The sequence below is a fragment of the Lithobates pipiens genome, unplaced genomic scaffold (genome assembly GCF_037356315.1).
Source record: "Lithobates pipiens isolate NorthernLeopardFrog02 unplaced genomic scaffold, aLitPip1_a1.2 Scaffold_1, whole genome shotgun sequence".
In the NCBI taxonomy this organism is placed as follows: domain Eukaryota; kingdom Metazoa; phylum Chordata; class Amphibia; order Anura; family Ranidae; genus Lithobates; species Lithobates pipiens.
Window position 1 is genome coordinate 158,199,005 of NW_027507685.1, and position 17,544 is coordinate 158,216,548.

Consider the following 17,544-nt stretch of genomic DNA (forward strand, 5'->3'; position numbering starts at 1 on the left):
GTGAACAGTGGTCATTTAAATGAATGGGATTTTGTTTGCTGGGCGTTTTACGAGCTGAAAACGTTTAGGTGTGAATGCAGCCTAAATAACCTTATGGTTGGCAATGTGCAATAAAAAAATAAATAAAAAAATGTCTGCTTTGCACTTACCCACCAGCTTTTCTAGTTTTGTCATTTACCAGAGAAATTTGAAGATGGATGGATAATTGCCTGCTAGGGCACAACCCTATTTCACATGCTTTTAGTGGTCATGAGAGTGAGAAACAATTGATTACTTACCACCTAGGATTTGCTGTAATCTCGGGAAGCCACCCTGCCCTCCCAACATAATTCCTGCCAAAATCCATGTCAAGCCCACTGTGAGGAGAACCACGATAATACGAACAGGACCTGCCAACAACAAGTTAGTCCAGATCAACAATGTCAAACTACTGCTTCAGCATGTATACGAGAAGGGTACAAGACAAAACTTTAACAAATCATTTCCAAAGCTTTCCACAAACTTCAAGGTGTTTTCAAGGTGTTTGGGAATATTAAAAACACAGATTCAATTAAAGCATACCTCCACTTTTGTTGAGAAAATAATTCCCCTCTGGGTGATCCATGTACATTACAAGGATAACAACCTTTGTTGCAGATTCCCATCTTGTTATTCTGAAGAAATGCCTGTGTTTTTCTGTGCCTCTGGGCCAAGTGGGTCTAATGGGAGTGGTTTCATAATGATCATTCAGCTCTGGCAGCTGCAGAGCACCAATGAGGAAATCTGCTGGGCGTGCATCCCTTTAGAAATATCTCACCAAAAATGACATTTTTGCTGCAGGTGTTGCCCGAAATCTGACTTGTATCTTAGGCAGACTTAATGGGGTTGTATAGGTTCGATTATTATTTTTTTTTTAAATAACAAAACATGTCATACTTACCGCCACTGTGCAGTTCGTTTTGCACAGAGTGGCCTTGATCCTGCTGTTCTGGAGCTCTTTCCCCAGGGGTTATCTTGCACGCGTGCCAAGTGTATGACTTGGTCCCCCTCCCCCCCAGCTGTCATGGCATTCAATGTGATTGACAGCAGTGCGAGCCAATGGCTGCGCTGCTATCAATCTATCCAATCAACTGCCAGACTCAGTGGAGAAGAGGACGTCGGGGGGGGGGGGGGGGGGGGGACAGACAGCAGGTGAACGGGCTCAGGTAAGTAAATGGGAGGGGCTGGGGGGGCCCATGACAGCGAGGTGTTTTTTTCACCTTAAGGTGAAAAAACACGAACCATTACAACCCCTTTAAGGCAAAATTAGTGAGCCAACCACACAAGCAGGAAATTATGTTTCTGGGGTGTGGTCAGTACACATTCTGTGTACAGAACAACTCCATGTAGCCATATTGCACTGAATTTATAGAAAATTACAGCGGGTGCAGATTGAAAGGGAAAGGTAATTTTTTTTTAATAACATTCAATTACAATATGTCTTTTATCGCAATTGTACACGCTATATTTTTTCTTTGACATTTTCTTTCCCCCCTACAAAAGTGAAGTTACCCTTTAAAGTGGGTGTAAACCCACAAAAAAAAAAAGAAGAAGGATCGAAGCCCTCGCTGGGGTGCCCATACACAGCACGGGCAGGCGACATCACACCTGGGGGATATTTCCCGGTATCAGTACATTCACATACATGCAGTTGCTTCAGTTTGTGTCTGTGCGCACGTGCCAATAACATTGGCACATGCAAATACAGCGGCTATCTCCTAAACCATTCAGGTTTATGAGATATCCTGGGTAGCTACAGGTAAGCTTATTATAGGCTTACCTATAGCACAAAGTGGTCTGGAAGGGTTTACAACCACTTTAAGAATGCTGACCATCCCTTTAAAGTGGTTGTAAACCCTTACAACACACTTTGACCTACAAGTAAGCATAGATTAAGGCTTACCTGTAGGTCCAAGAAATATCTCCTAAACCTACACGGTTTAGGAGATATTTGCCGAAAGACAGGCACCGCTGTCTACGGCGCAATTGTGCGGGAGTGACGTCATCACAGCTTCGCCGAATGACAGCGGCGGAGCTGCGAGACCCACCGTGAAGATGGATGTGCCGGACTACAGGGGACAGCGGTGACATCGTTGGCTCCTGTGTCAGGTAAGTGACACATAATGGACTACTATGCGATGCATAGTAGTCCATTATGCTTTACCTTTGCAGGGAATGAAAGAGGAAGTAAACTCATCAGGGTTTACATCCTCTTTAACCACTTAAACCCCGGACCAATTTTCAGCCTAAGGACCAGAGGTCTTTTTACAATTTCGCACTGCACTGCTTTAACTGGTAATTGCGCGGTCATGCAATGTTTTACCCAAACAAAATTTGCGTCCTTTTCTTCCCACAAATAAATCTTTTTGATGGTATTTGATTGCCTCTGCGATTTTTATTTTTTGCAATATAAATGGAAAAAGACCGAAAATTTTGAGAAAAAAAAAAAATGATATTTTCTACTTTTTGTTATAAGAAAAATCGAATAAACTCAATTTTAGTCATACATTTAGGGCAAAATGTATTCAGCCACATGTCTTTAGTAAAAAAAAAAAAAAAAAAAAAAAAAATTTCAATAAGCGTATATTTATTGGTTTGCGCAAAAGTTATAGCGTCTACAGACTAGAGTACATTTTCTGGAATTTACACAGCTTTTAATTTATGACTGCCTATCTAATTTCTTGAGGTGCTAAAATGGCAGGGCAGTACAACCCCCCCCCCCCCAAATGACCCAATTTTGGAAAGTAGACACCCCAGGGAAATTGCTGAGGGGCATGTTGAGCCCAGTGAATATTTTTTTTTTTTGTCCCAAGTGACTGAATAATGACAAAAAAAAAAAGTTTACGAAAAGTTGTCACTAAATGATATATTGCTCACACATGCCATAGTTATATGTGGAATTGCACCCCAAAATATATTCTGCTGCTTCTCCTGAGTACGGGGATACCACATATGTGTGACTTTTTGGGAGTCTAACCGTGTACGGCACCCCGAAAACCAGTCACTGCCTTCAGGATTTCTAAGGGTGCAAATTTTTGATTTCACTCCTCACTACCTATCACAGTTTCGAAGGCCATAAAATGCCAAAATAGCACAAAACCCCCCTAAATGACCCCATTTTGGAAAGTAGACACCCCAAGCTATTTACTGAGAGGCATGTTGAGTCCATGAAATATTTTATATTTTGCCACAAGTTGCAGGAATATTACAATTTTAATTTTTTTATGCACAAAGTTGTCACTAAATGATATATTGCTCACACATGCTATGGGCATAAGTCAAATTAACCCCCAAAATAAATTCTGCTGCTTCTCCCGAGTACGGGGATACCACATGTGGGGGACTTTTTGGGAGCCTAGCCACGTACGGGACCCCGAAAACCAAGCACTGCCTTCCGGATTTAAATATAAAATGCTACCAAAAAAACTGTTAGCGATCGCAGGGATCAGGCCTGACTCTGCGATCGCTGCAGTTATGTGTTTAGTGTTTTGTAAGTGACAGTGATCGATCGATACTGCACTTGGGTGGGCTGGGCAGAGGGGCAAAACGCAGGTGCTAGCAGGTATCTGGGCTGATCCCGCTAACAATGCGTTTTTTTGGAACCCTAAACTGCTGGGGACGCTAGTATAGATCTGATCAGATCAGATATTGATCTGTTCAGATTCTATACCACTACGGGAGGTTTATGTTTTGCGTGTGGGTGTTAACGGTACTGGCACTAACCTAGCGCTGCCTGGGGCGACGCAGACCCTGACCCGAAAACCTAATTGATATCACCCGCCGGGTGATCAGGGGGTTAAACCTTTATTGGGTAATAAATGGTGGGTGCCCTGATGCTATAAAAGCAAACTAAGCAGAGTCACCCGTAACACTTATACGGTGATCACTGGTGAAAGGGTTAACTAGTGGCAATCAAGGGGTTCAAATTTTTATTAAGGTAGTATATGGGGGTCCCTGGCGCTATATAAAAACCTGACGGGGAACCTAAATAACTAACTGGCTAACCAGCGTCACTTATACTGTGATCGCTGGTGAAAAGGTTAACTAGGGGCAATCAGGAGGTTAAAACCATTATTGGGTAGTATATGGGGGTACCTAGCGCTATAAAAACCTGGCGGTGAACCTAAATAACTAGCTACTTAGTGACACTAATGCAGCAATCAGAAAAACGATCACTTAGTGACACTGGCAAAAGGGGTGAAAGGGTCAACTCTAGGGGCAATCAGGGGGCTAAACCTTTATTGGGGGGTGGTAGGGGGCTACCCTAACTGCCCTGACACTTTTTACTGTCACAACTGACACTGAATGCAGTGATCAGTAAATAAATGATCACTGCAATCAGTGACACTGTGACTGGGAGGGGGGAAATCTGGGGGCGATTTGTGTGCCTACATGTCAGTGTAGTTTTTGGTGCACTTACGTTCAGTGTTCTCCTCGTAGTCCGTTCAAAAAGACCGCCCCGAGGAGAAGGACATTACTTCCTCCCTGCCTGTTTTTAATATACACAGCGGGAGGAAGCTTCTCATTTGCCAGGAGCGATCGAGAGGGGGTGGCTAGAAACCAACGGCCATCCCCTCATCCCGGATCACTCCTGAAGCGAAACTGACCGCCGCATCCAGCGGGAGGGGGTCCGACCGGACCCCCCACCTGCTGGAAGGCAAGCACGTACATGTACGTGCTTGTGCCTGTACATGCCATTCTGATGACTTACATTGGCATGCGACGGTCCTCAAGTGGGTAAGCAAGCTCCTACCAGGTTTCAGATGTTTTTTTGGAAAGCTTTGGTTCCACTTGAGGGGCCATTTACACTTGTGTGTTGTGGCAACGTGTGTCAAAATGCAAGAATTTAACTCGTGTTGCTACAACACATGCCAATTTACCTGCTCTGTGTGGGGTGTAGTGGTGCAAATCATTGTGAATGCACCCCCAACACATTGCACAGTAGAGCCTGAAAGCACTGCAACATCCCAAATTATACAATTACATACACTATATTATCAAAAGTATTGGGACGCCTGCCTTTGCACACACTTGAACTTTAACATGTTGCTAAACCCAGTAACATGAAAATAGTTCATCTATATACCTTTTTGGGTGATCTGTATAGAACGGTCACATAATAAACTGCAGTTTGTCCAGAGCTGTGTGTTCAGGTAGTAGGAGATTTCCACTATAGCCTGTATACATGCCCACGTGTATGTCAATATCATGTGACCTGGCTAGCTCAGAGAACAAGGAAATGTTCTAACCAGCATAAAAACACACAACTGAGCATGTGCAGGTTGGCTACCTTGCCTGTGTGTTAGACCCCCATACACACTATACAACTTTTGTCTTCTGATTTGCTTTAGACTTACCAAAACCATGTAGTGCAAGGGCCTGGCTGATTGCATACAAATTGAAACTCTCGGTTTTACCCCATATTATATGGTTTTTGGTAAATCTGAAGAAAAAAAAAAAAAAAATCTACAGAAAGTTTTATAGTGTGTATTCAGCTTCAGCTGGCCTACCCCAGATAAACAGTACAGGAGGGGGAGGATCTATGCATACAGGATTAAAAAGCCTTTTTACACAAATGCAGAGGATTAACCCCTTAAGTTCCACAGCGAGTATAAAAAGCATGCTATTCTGCATATAGACTGGTTTTACTGTTGTGGGTTTAGTAACACTTTAACCACTTCCCGACAGACGCACGCCGATGTACGTCGGCAGAATGGCACGGGAAGGCATATTGGCATACAGGTACGTCCATTTCTATAGGCCGCCCTGCCACCGCGTGCGCGCCGGCGTGCTGGTCGGGACCCCCATGAGTCCGGTCACAGGTCCTGTGGACTCGATCGCCGCGGGGATACCCGTGATCGTCTCTCGGGGAGGCTGAACGGGAGATGCCATTGTAAACAGCATCTCCCCATTCTGCCTAGCAACAAGTGACACTGATCTCTGTTCCATGTGATTGGAGAAGAGATCAGTGTTCACTAATACACCGCCCAGCCCCTCACAGTTAGTAACACGCCCCTAGGAACACTTAAGCCCTACACTGCCACCCCCTGGTTAACCCCTTCACTGCCAGTGTCATTTACACAGGAATCACTGCATTTGTATAGCACCGATTGCTGTATAAATGACAATGGTCCCAAAAATGTCCGATGTGTCCGCCATAATGTCGCAGTCACAATAAAAAAAAAAAGTAAAAAAAATGATTAATAAAAATGCCTAAAAACTATCCCCTATTTTGGAAACACTATAACTTTTGCGCAAACCAATCAATCGCTTATTGTCATTTTTTTTAATACTAAAAATATGTAGAATACATATTGGCCTAAACTGAGGGGAAAAAAAACTGGAGTTAGTACTTACCGGTAACTCCTTTTCCGGTGGTCTTCCAGGACAGCCCTTGAGAGATGGAGCTCCTCCCATCGACACAGGAAACACATTGCCACAGTTAAAAAGGCGGTCCCTCAGGTCCCTGGTCAGTCATTCACCAAGAACCGAAGGATGGAACTGCAAAACATATAAAACCATAACAGGTAATAACATTAGTACATCACTATAATCAAATAAAAGGGTGGGATCGTGCTGTCCTGGAAGACCACTGGAAAAGGAGTTACCGGTAAGTACTAACTCCAGTTTTCCCAAAGTGTTCTTCCAGGACAGCCCTTGAGAGAATCCCCAAGTACTTACCAGATTAGGGGGGACCACGACCTGGAGGACGTTCCTCCCAAAGGAGTGATCCTGACTAGACATTAGGTCCAGTCGGTAATGCCTTGTAAAGGTGGAAAAGCTTGACCATGTGGCTGCTTTACATACCTGCTCCGGGGTGGCAGCAGCTTTTTCTGTCCAGGATGCAGACAACGCTCTTGTGGAGTGAGCTGTCACACCCTCAGGAGGATCTCTATTCAAGGCCTTATACCCCTCTGCTATAGCTAGCCTAATCCATCTAGCTATGGTTACTTTTGAAGCTTTTTGCCCCTTACGCTGCCTGGAAAAAAGGACAAAAAGGGAGTCAGATTCTGAATGGATTTGTTACTTTTAGATATTCTAGAATACACCTCCTCACATCCAATAAATGAAAACGTTTTTTTCTCTCATTTGCTGCATTTTGGCAAAATGAGGGGAGGACAATATCTTGTGACCTATGGAAGCTAGATGCTACCTTTGGTAAGAACCCAGGGTCTGTCTTTAGAATGACTCTGTCTTCTAGGATCTGTAAAAACTGTTCCCTAATGGAAAGGGCTTGGATTTCACTGACCCTACGGGCTGAATTAATTGCCACCAGGAGTACTGTCTTAAATGTAATAAGCCTGAGGGAGGCCTCTGAGATAGGCTCAAAGGGTGACCCCAAGAAAGCTTTTATCACAACTGCTAAATCCCAGGATGGGACTCTGTTGACTCTGACCGGCTTACGTCTAGCAACTGCCTTACAGAACCTAGCGACAAAAGGATTTTCCTTTAAGTGTTCATCTAGGTACACACTTAAGGCAGCTATCTGTACCTTAATAGTACTTAAGGTTAACCCTTTGTTTACACCTTCCTGTAAAAACTGTAGAATATTAGCCGTATTCATGTTTATCTCCTTACGGCTATTCAGCCAGCTATTAAATTTTCTCCAGACTTTTTTGTAAACAGCCCTCGTGACTGGTTTGCGACTCTGTAGTAAGGTCGCAATCACCTCATCTGTCAGACCCTTACCCCTTAAGATTTCCTCCTCAGTAACCATGCTGAAAGCTACAGCGTGACCACCTGCGGATGATAAAGAGGTCCCTGTAACAGGAGGTCCATTCTGCAGGGAAGCCTTAGAGGAGGACAGTCTGTCAATTGTAGTAACGTTGTGAACCACAGTCTCCTGGGCCAGAACGGTGCTACTAGGATCAAACAGGTTTTCTCTGTGAGGAATCTTGCTAGGACCCTCGGAATGAGAGGGGGAAATGCATACGCCAGACTGAAAGTCCACAGTCTGCAAGGTATCTACAGCCAGGGGCTGATCTCCTGGGTTTAGCGAGCAAAAACTGGGAACCTTTGCATTCTCTTTGCTCACAAAAAGGTCTACTTCTGGTTTTCCCCAGTGAGTTGTTATAAGATTGAATACCTCTGGGTGCAAGGACCATTCTTGGTTCGAAACTTTGTCGACTCAAGAAGTCCGCCGTGCTGTTCAGCTCCCCTTTCAGGTGTACAGCAGAAATGGATTTCAGATCGGCTTCTGCCCACTGGAAAATGCGTCTGGCTACCAACATTAAACGAGGACTTCTGGTACCTCCTTGTTTGTTTATATATGATACAGCCGTCATGTTGTCTGAATGGACTTGTAGATGGTGACCCTGTATTGTGGGCTGAAAAGCTAAAATAGCTCTTAGGATTGCTGTTAGCTCCTTCCAATTGGAGGAGAAACGTTTCTCTTTTCCGGGGTCCACTTGTCCTGGACCCAGCTCGAGGCTAGGTGGGCTCCCCAGCCCCTGCTGCTCGCATCCGTTGTCAGAGTTGAAGTGATAGGAAGGACCCAATGAACCCCTTTGTTTAGGTTCTCCCTGTCCTTCCACCACCAGAGGGAGCGTTTTATTTTTGAGGGGATCGATACCTCCTCCTCCTCCAGATCTCTGCCCTTTAATTGTTCCAACAGAAATCCCTGAAGGTCTCTTTGGTGGAAACTGGCCCATTGTACGGCTGGAATGGCTGCCGTCATAAGACCTAAGACAGACATTACTTCCCTCACCGTACATTTGGGGCTGCATTGAAGAAAAGATGTTCTCTGCCACAGATTCAAAATTTTTCTTCCGGCAGTACAATTTTCTGATCTACAGACTTGATCCAATAACAGGATCTCCTGTGTTGGGGTTGTCTTGGATTTCTCCTGACTGACAATCCACCCTAATCGAGTCAACTACAGATTCTAAAAAAGACGACTCTCCGAGTGTGCAGTTAGAAGCAGGTCGTCTAGATAGGAAATAATCGAGACTAACTGAAGCCTCAATGGAATTAGTGCCTCTCCCAGAACCTTGGTAAAGATCCTCGGGGAGGATGATAGACCAAAGGAGAGGACTCTGCACTGAAAGTGGTAAACTTTTGTGTCTATCTGCACTGCCATCCGAAGGAATTTTTGGCACTCCTCCCTTATTGTGATATGCAAATAAGCATCCCTTAGATCCAGGGTAGCCATAAAAATCTTTCTGAAGGAGATTTTTTTTATGTAATAAATGGACTCCATCCGAAATCTCTTGTAACAGATGGAGCGATTCAGTGGACGGAGGTTCATAATTAGTCTGAACCTCCCTGACGGCTTTTTTAACCACACAAATGTGCTAGTAAAAACCGTCCCCAATAGGGACTGGTGTCAATACTTCTTGATCCACCATTTCCCCCATCAGTAAAGGTAAGGCCCTGGCCTTTTCCCAGTGACTTGGGAGTTGTCACTAAAAACTTTGAGGGAGGGCTGCTGTGGATTTCCAGCGCGTGACCCCTTTTTATTATATTTAAGAAAAACTCATTCGAGGTTGTCTCTTCCCACTGTGGAAGAAATTTGCTTAATCTTCCTCCCACAGGAACCCTGACGTCACTGGGGTTTCGGGTCCTGATTGGGGCGGTTAAAAAGTATGCCCCCTTTCCCTTTCCCCTTATGTCCCCACCAATACTTTTTGGGGGTTGAACTCTTCTCTGATTTAGAGGGTTCCTTAGAGGGACGAAAAAGTTTCTTTGAAAACTTTTTTTTACGGGAAAGGTTTTCTTTTTATCCACCGCCCTTTCTAAGGCGGAATCTAACTCAGGCCCGAAGACTAAGTCTCCTGTAAAAGGGACGCTGCACAGGCGGGTTTTAGACGCCGCGTCTCTCCCCCCCCCCCCCCCCCAAGTTTTCATCCATACTGACCTCCTTGCTGCCACTGAAAGTGCTGCCGACTTTCAAAAGCTCCCCCCTAGGAGTGCCTGCTTTTAGATGTTCCTGCAGTTGTGACAACCAGAACTCCAGGTTTCTAGCTACACAAGAAGTGGCTAGAGCTGGTTTTAAGCCTGCCATAGAGGCATCCCAGGCCCTCTTTAACCACTTCAATACAGGGCACTTTCACCCCCTTCCTTCCCAGCCCAATTTTCAGCTTTCAGCGCTCTAGCGCTTTCAGTGACAATTGCGCGGTCATGCTACACTGTACCCAAATGAAATTGTTATCATTTTGTTCGCACAAATAGAGCTTTATTTTGGTGTTATTTATTCACGACTCCGGTTTTTTTTTTTTGCGATATAAGCGCAAAAAAAGCGGAAATTTGGGAAAAAAACAATATTTTCTTTTTTCTATTTGAAAAGAAATCCAATAAAATCAAATTTTGTCATAAATTTAAGCCAAAATGTATTCTGCTACATGTTTTTGGTAAAAAAAATTCCGTTAAGTGTATAATAATTGGTTTGTGTGATCACGGACATATGTACGCAAATGATCATGTACATATGTGTGCAGGTGATCACGTACATATGTGTGCAGATAATCATTGGGACATGTGATTTTAGTGGGACATATGTGGGGGACATGTTTTTATTATTAGGGACATGTGTTTTTATTATTTGGGGACATGTATGTTTTGGGGACATGTGTGTTTTGGGGACATGTGTGGGGACTGTGTTTTCACTGTGTGGTGTGTTGTGTGTTTACACTACACTGATGATCAGTGAGTAAAAAGCTGTGAAAAGCAGCCCATACTCACTGATCATCAGCCGGCTGCAGCGTTCTGCTCTCCTCTTCTCAGCGGTGACTTCCGTGTGAGGAGAGGAGAGCCGATTGCCTAGCAATCGGCTGTTTGTTTACATCACATGACGGCCGTGATTGGACACGGCCGTCATGTGATCAGGAGGGCCAATCACAGAGCCCTCCTGCCGATCTGAGATGTGCCGTGTCCGGGTGACACGAGCACATCGGGATCGCGCCGCTGCGCGGGCGCGCGATCCCGCTGCTCCTGAATGACGTTCCTGAACGTCCTATCAGGAGCAGGCGGCTCCCACCCGGCCGTATATATACATTGGCCGGGTGGGAAGTGGTTAAGACAATGTCTGTTCTCCTGTCCATTGGATCTTTCAAACGGCCCATATCCTCAAAGGCCAGATCAGCCTGCTTTGAGACTTTGGACAGAGGGGCGTCTAGTTTAGGATTTTTATTCCAGACCGCCTCTGGGCTCTCATCAAAAGGGAACCTTCTCTTAAGAGAATTAGGAAAGAAAACCTTTTTATCCGGTTCAGACCACTCCTTAAAGTGGAGGGCCACCCTGAAAACAAAAAAATATTAAAAATTACAAAAAAAAATCTAAAAAAAAAAAAAAATGAAAAAAATTTTTTTTTTTTTTACTTACCAGAAATGCCTGTTGCTAGGCACATAATCCTAACCTTCCTCTTCCTCCTCCGTGGAGATCTGTCTTCTCTCCTCGTCGCGGCGTCTTCTGGGAACTGTGTGTTCCAGAACACAGCGCGTCCCATTCAGAAAGTACTGCCATAAGGCTCCACTGCCTGTTTCCCTTAGAGGGAATGGCGGCGCCGGGACCCGAGAGCCGAGTCGGCCTCGGGCGGCCAACATCGCGGGCGCCCTGGACAGGTAAGTGTGTTTATTAAGTCAGCAGCTGCAGTGTTTGCAGCTGGTGACTTAAAAAAAAAAAAAAAAAAAAAAAAACGGCCCTCCTCTTTAAGGATAAGGTCAGAAAGCACTTTATGTATCGGAAAAACCCTTGCTTTCTTTTTCCCCAGAGCCTCATACATCTTATGTCTGGATAACTGCATTTCTTCCTCCTCAATTTCCAACGTATCACAGATAGCGCCCATTAGTTCATCTACTTCCTCAAGAGACAGCTTATACTTTGAGGCTTTAGATGTTGCTTGATCCTCTTCCTGATCAGAATCTGCATCAGAGGAATCAGGGCTAATCAATGTGGGGCTAGGCTCCCTGACCATACGGGGCTCCCCTGAGCTGGGTGTTGTAAAGCATGGTGAAGAGGAAATTGCAGTTATTCTATTAGCGGAGGCAGCTGAGCCTACATCAGTGATTAACTCCCGGAGGGACTTAAGTGTCAACGCCATTTCCTCTTTAAAAAGGAGCCCAAAAATTTAGCCAAAGGGGAATCTGCCTCAGATTTAAGCAAGCTTGCAATGCATTGCTTGCATAGGGCCTTGTTAGAGCCAGAGGATAACCTATTGCCACAATTAGGGCACTTTTTGCGGCCTGCCTTGTCTTCCTTTGGGAGCTCTTTAGCCTGAAAATAAGAAAACAACATTTTCAGCGTCAGCTCCACGTCCCTCCTTAGAATCACCACCAACTGCATACATCCTTATTGTGAGTTAACCACCACTGTGGGGCACTACAGATCCCAGCCTACAAACACCACAACTCCTTAAACCACCAGAGTAATAGCATGCCCGGCAGCCTACCTGGGATTGGCTGGTGCCTGCCTCCGCCGGAGTGTCCTGGGGAATAGCCTCCATGGTCCCCCTCTGCCGCTCCGGATCCCGCCACTAGTCCTGTATCGCTGGTCGGGACTGCACAGGCACAGCGCCGGCTCTCCCTCTACTCCCTGTGCCCTAGAGACCAGGAAAACGTAAGTCTCGGCACGCAGTGATGACGCGGTTCCGCCGGAAATTATGCTCACCACTCCTGGGGGAAACCGGCGTCATTCTGCCCCTGGCCACCTCGGCACTGGAAGGAGGAGGGTAACGGGTCTGCTCCGGTTCAGCTGGACGGTACCCGAGCCATAAATAAACAGGTATGGACCCTACTGTAGCCAAAAAAAACAGGACCCGGTCCCTTATGGCTTACAGATCTTCAGGCAGCCCCTGAGAGGGGCCTCCAGGTTCCTGGCAACATGTTCATCCGACGGAGGAAACACAAATGACTGACCAGGGACCGTCTTGAACTGTGGCAATGCGTCCTGTGTCGATGGGAGGAGCTCCATCTCTCAAGGGCTGTCCTGGAAGAACACTTGGGAAAAAAAAAACATATATATATATATTTTTTTTTTTTGGGGGGGGGATATTATAACAAAAAGTAAAAAATAATGCGTTTTTTTCAAAATTGTCCCTCTATTTTTGTCTATAGCTAAAAAAAAAACAAAAAAAAAAAACAAAAAAACACAAGGGTGATAAAATACCACCAAAAGAAAGCTCTATTTGTGGGGGAAAAAAAAGTATGTCAATTTTGTTTGGGAGCCACGTCGCACGACCACGCAATTGTTAAAGCGATGCAGTGCCGAATCGCAAAAAGTGGTCTGGTCTTAAGCCAGCAAAATGGTCCGGTCTGAAAGTGGTTAATGGCATCCAAATCTTAGTACGTAGGATTCAATATTGAGTTGGCTCACCCTTTGCAGCTATAACAGCTTCAACTCTTCTGGAAAGGCTGTCCACAAGGTTTAGGAGTGTGTCTATGGGAATGTTTGACCATTCTTCCAGAAGCCGATTTGAGAGGTCAGGTATTGATGTTGGACAAGAAGGCCTGGCTCACAGTCTCAGCTCTAACTGATCCCAAATGTGTTCTATCCGGTTGAAGTTAACCCTAATAAGCTCTAATTAAGTCCTCGTCTCCTTCCCCCAATTGGTTCCCCACTATTTTCTTGTGGATTTGTGTTTATTTCTAGATCATTCAATGGCACATAACCTGATCGAATGCATATTTGTATATAAATAAAAGCTATGGTGGTTACTGTCACATGTCAAGGGTAGGTACACAGTGCCCTGCCAATGGAACTCTGCTAACAGTATAGCTGCACAAATCCGGCTAAAATGAGAATCACTTTTTTTGCTTAGAATAAAGATCACAATTCTTGCGACGTAACATCTTTCACATTAAACAAAAAAATTGGGCTAACTTTGCTGTTTAGTTTTTAACTCATTAAAAAGTGTATCCCCCCCAAAAAAAAAAATTGCATTTGAAAGACCGCTGCGCAAATACAGCGCAACAGAATATTCTAACAACTGACATTTTATTTTCTTGGGTCTCTGCTAGTGTGTATAATATATATAATAATGTTTAGGGGTTCTACGTAATTTTCTAGCAAAAATTTAAAAAAGGGGTTGCAAACCCTTGCGGTTTGTCATCTCACCAGTCTTCCCCCCCCCCCCCTTTTAACTTTCCTGAGCTCAAGTGTTCCTGCGCCGGGGACAAGCACACCCACTCCAGCCGGTGTCTTGGGTCCTGATTGGATAGATTGATAGTAGTGCAGCCATTGGCTCCTGCTGCGGTCAATCAAATCCAATAACGCGGGGGGCAGAGCTGAGTCCTATTGTCTGTGTCAATGGACGCAGAGGAACACAGGAGCGTGCCCTCATGGGTGCCCCAAGGGAGAGCGCTTCTCCGACGGGGCACTTGAGAAGAGGGGCTAGGAGCGCTGCGGAGGGACCCCAGAAGAGTAGGATCGGGGCTCCTCTTTACAAAACCAACTGCACAGAGGAGGAGAGTATGACTTTTTTAAACACACAAACGTTTACATATCCTTTAAGTGGTTAAGCTGCCCTCATTTACAGACCAAAGTTCATTCCTTTGATCTAAAATAACGAAATGCTACAATGTTTCTCTTTATCTCTGAGCAATGTTGTGATAAACTTAGCAGGTTGCTTGTTTTTTTCTCTTGGGCAGCTGCGAGCTGATGACGGCTCTGCACTGAATTGTAAAAATGCTGTTTTAAAATAGTGAGGGGGTTTAATAGTAATCTCAATTAATGATTAATCGTGCAGCTCTACAACAGATACATTTTTTTCATGCTCCAACTGCCATTTTTCAAATTACAAAACAAATCTCACAATTGCACTGCAGACAAAGCTGGAAAAGTTACCTGCTAACCGCATAATGTAGCTGAGAAGCACGCCTCGGGTACTTTGGGCGATCTCCCTCTCAGAGTCACCCTGCATAAAGAAAAGGAAATTAAAGTCATAACTGATCCTGTGTTACACATCCTACCTGTAGGTCGTTGTTACAGCTTTCATGATGTTCTTTTTATTTAAATCTGAACTCTAGGTAAACAACTTCATACAAAAGATATATTTTTCCCAGCATGTTACAGATTTAAGATGTGAGGGGGATGCAGTGAGTCCCTGACACATTTTTAACAGTTGCATAGTAGGTGAGGTTGAAAAAAGACTAAGTCCATCAAGTCCAACCTACGTGGATTATATGCCAGTATTGCATTGCATATTTCCGTATGTTGGGTCGTTCAGATGCTTATCTAGAAACTATTCATACCACCCGCTGAGATCACCGCCTGTGGAAGGGAATTCCACATCCTTGCCGCTCTTACAGTAAAGAACCCTCTACGTAGTTAAAGGGGTTGTAAAGGTAATTTTTTTATTTTCTACATGGGTTCCTTTAAGCTAGTGCATTGTTGGTTCACTTATCTTTTCTTTCGATTTCCCTTATAAATGTTTTTTTTCTTTGTTTTCTTTGTCTAAATTTCTCACTTCCTGTTTCACCCCAGTAAGCTGTTCAGTAAGCTGTTCTGGCTGACTAACCACCAGCTCGGATGATGGTGAGAAGTTTACTGAGGAGAAACAGGAAGTGAGATATTCAGACAAAGAAAAAAAACATTTAGAAGGGAAATCAAAGGAAAAGGTAAGTGAACCAACAATGCCCTAGCTTAAAGGAACCTATGTAGAAAATAAAAAATTTACCTTTACAACCCCTTTAAAGGTTAAACCTCTTTTCTTCTCAGTTTAATGAGTGGCCACGTGTCTTGTTAGGCCGCGTACACACGGGCAGACTGTTCGCCCAACTTAGTTTGTCAAACAATCCGACAAACAGTCCGCTCAAAATTTGCATGAGCGGACTTGACCACACACGATGAACGAACAGTCCGCTGAAACCGTGCGCGATGACGTGAACGGCACGTACGACGGGACTAGAAAAACGACGTCCTATACACTGCAATGCAACCTTCGGCGTGTAAATCCTTTCGGAGCATGCGCGGAACTTAGTTTGACGAACAAGCCTACACACGAGCGGACTGTCCGCTCAAACCAAGTTTCAGCGGACTGTCTTATGGGAATTCCGAAAAACTTTGTTCGTCAGACTGTCCGCTGAAACTGTCCGCTGAAGCCCACACACGAGCGGACTGTCCGCTGAAACACTGTTCAGCGGACAAAGTTGGGCGAACAGTCCGCCCGTGTGTACACGGCCTCAGACTCCCTTCAGCAAAAAAGTTTTATCCCTATTTTGGGGTCACCAGTACGGTTTTATAAATGGAAATCATATCCCATTTCAAGTATCACATCTCCAGAGAGAATAAGTTCAGTGCTCGCAAACTTTCCTCATAACTAATATCCTCCAGACCCTTTATTAGCTTTGTTGCCCTTCTTTGTACTCGCTCCATTTCCAGTACATCCTTCCTGAGGACTGGTGCCCAGTACAGGACAGCATACTCTAGATGCGGCTGGACCAGAGTGTTGTTGAGCGGAAGAATTATTTTATCCCTGGAATTAATCCCTTTTTAATGCATGCCAATATTCTATTTGCTTTGTTAGCAGCAGCTTGGCACTGCATGCCATTGCTGAGCCCATCATCTACTAGTATCCCCAGGTCCTTTTCCATCCTAGATTCCCCCAGAGGTTCTCCCCCCAGTGTATAGATTGCATTCTAATTGTTGTCACCTAAATGCATTATTTTACATTTTTCTACATTAAACATCATGTGGCATGTAGTTGCCCACCCCATTAATTTGTTCAGATCTTTGATAGGTTTCCACATCCTGTGAAGAAGTTATTGCCCTGCTTAGCTTATTATCGGCCGCAAATACAGATTGAGCTGTTTACCCCATCCTCCAGGTCATTTATGAACACAATAAATAGGATTGGTCCCAGCACAGAATCCTGGGGGACCCCACTACCCAATCCCTGACCATGCCGGGTACTCCCCATTTATCACCACCCTCTGAACTCGCACTTGTAGCCAGTTTTCAATCCATGTACTCACCCTATGGTCCATGCCAACGGACCTTATTTTGTACAGTAAACATTTATGGGGAACTGTGTCAAATGCTTTTGCAAAATCCAGATACACCACATCTACGGGCCTTCCTTTATCTAGATGGCAACTCACCTCCTCATAGAAGGTTAATAGATTGGTTTGGCAAAAATGATTCTTCATGAATCCATGCAGATTGCTGCTAATTATACAGTTCTCATTACTAAAATCTTGTATAAAAGTCACTTATCCCCTCCTAGAGCTTGCATAGTATTGATGTTTGGCTAACTGGTCTGTAATCCCACGGATTTTATTTTGGGCCAGTTTTAAATATTGGTGCTACATTGGCTTTTCTCCAAAATCCTGGTACCATTCCAGTCAGACTGTCAGTAAAAAATTAGGAATAATGGTCTGGCAATTACTTGACTGAATTCCCCATGTACCCTCGGATGCAAGCCACCTGGTCCCGGTGATTTATTAATGTTAAGTTTCCCAAGTCTAATTTGTAATACAGTTAATACAAATATAAAAATAATACAAAACTGCAGTTTTGATTACTGAAGCCCCCCCCCCCCCCCACCCCACCCCCGATTCCCTGAGGAGAAGAATAGATTCAATACCTTCGCCA

General features: G+C 44.5%; 1 protein-coding gene across 8 annotated transcripts in view; it reads right to left on the reverse strand.

Annotated features, from left to right (window-relative positions):
• Nucleotides 1–17,544, reverse strand: part of FAM3A (FAM3 metabolism regulating signaling molecule A) — a 104,219-nt gene that overhangs the window by 61,251 nt on the left and 25,424 nt on the right. For 4 of the 8 annotated variants that reach the window (XM_077478793.1, XM_077478794.1, XM_077478790.1 and 1 more), the window contains exons 2-3: nt 14,797–14,866; nt 279–389 (exon numbers count right to left, since the gene is read on the reverse strand). In XM_077478793.1, the coding sequence (XP_077334919.1) occupies nt 279–389; nt 14,797–14,809 (124 nt within the window). In that variant the 5' untranslated portion in view covers nt 14,810–14,866. Of the gene's footprint in view, nt 1–278; nt 390–14,796; nt 14,869–17,544 lie in introns of all 8 variants that reach the window. The other 4 variants (XM_077478796.1, XM_077478795.1, XM_077478792.1 and 1 more) reach the window with 3 other exon arrangements.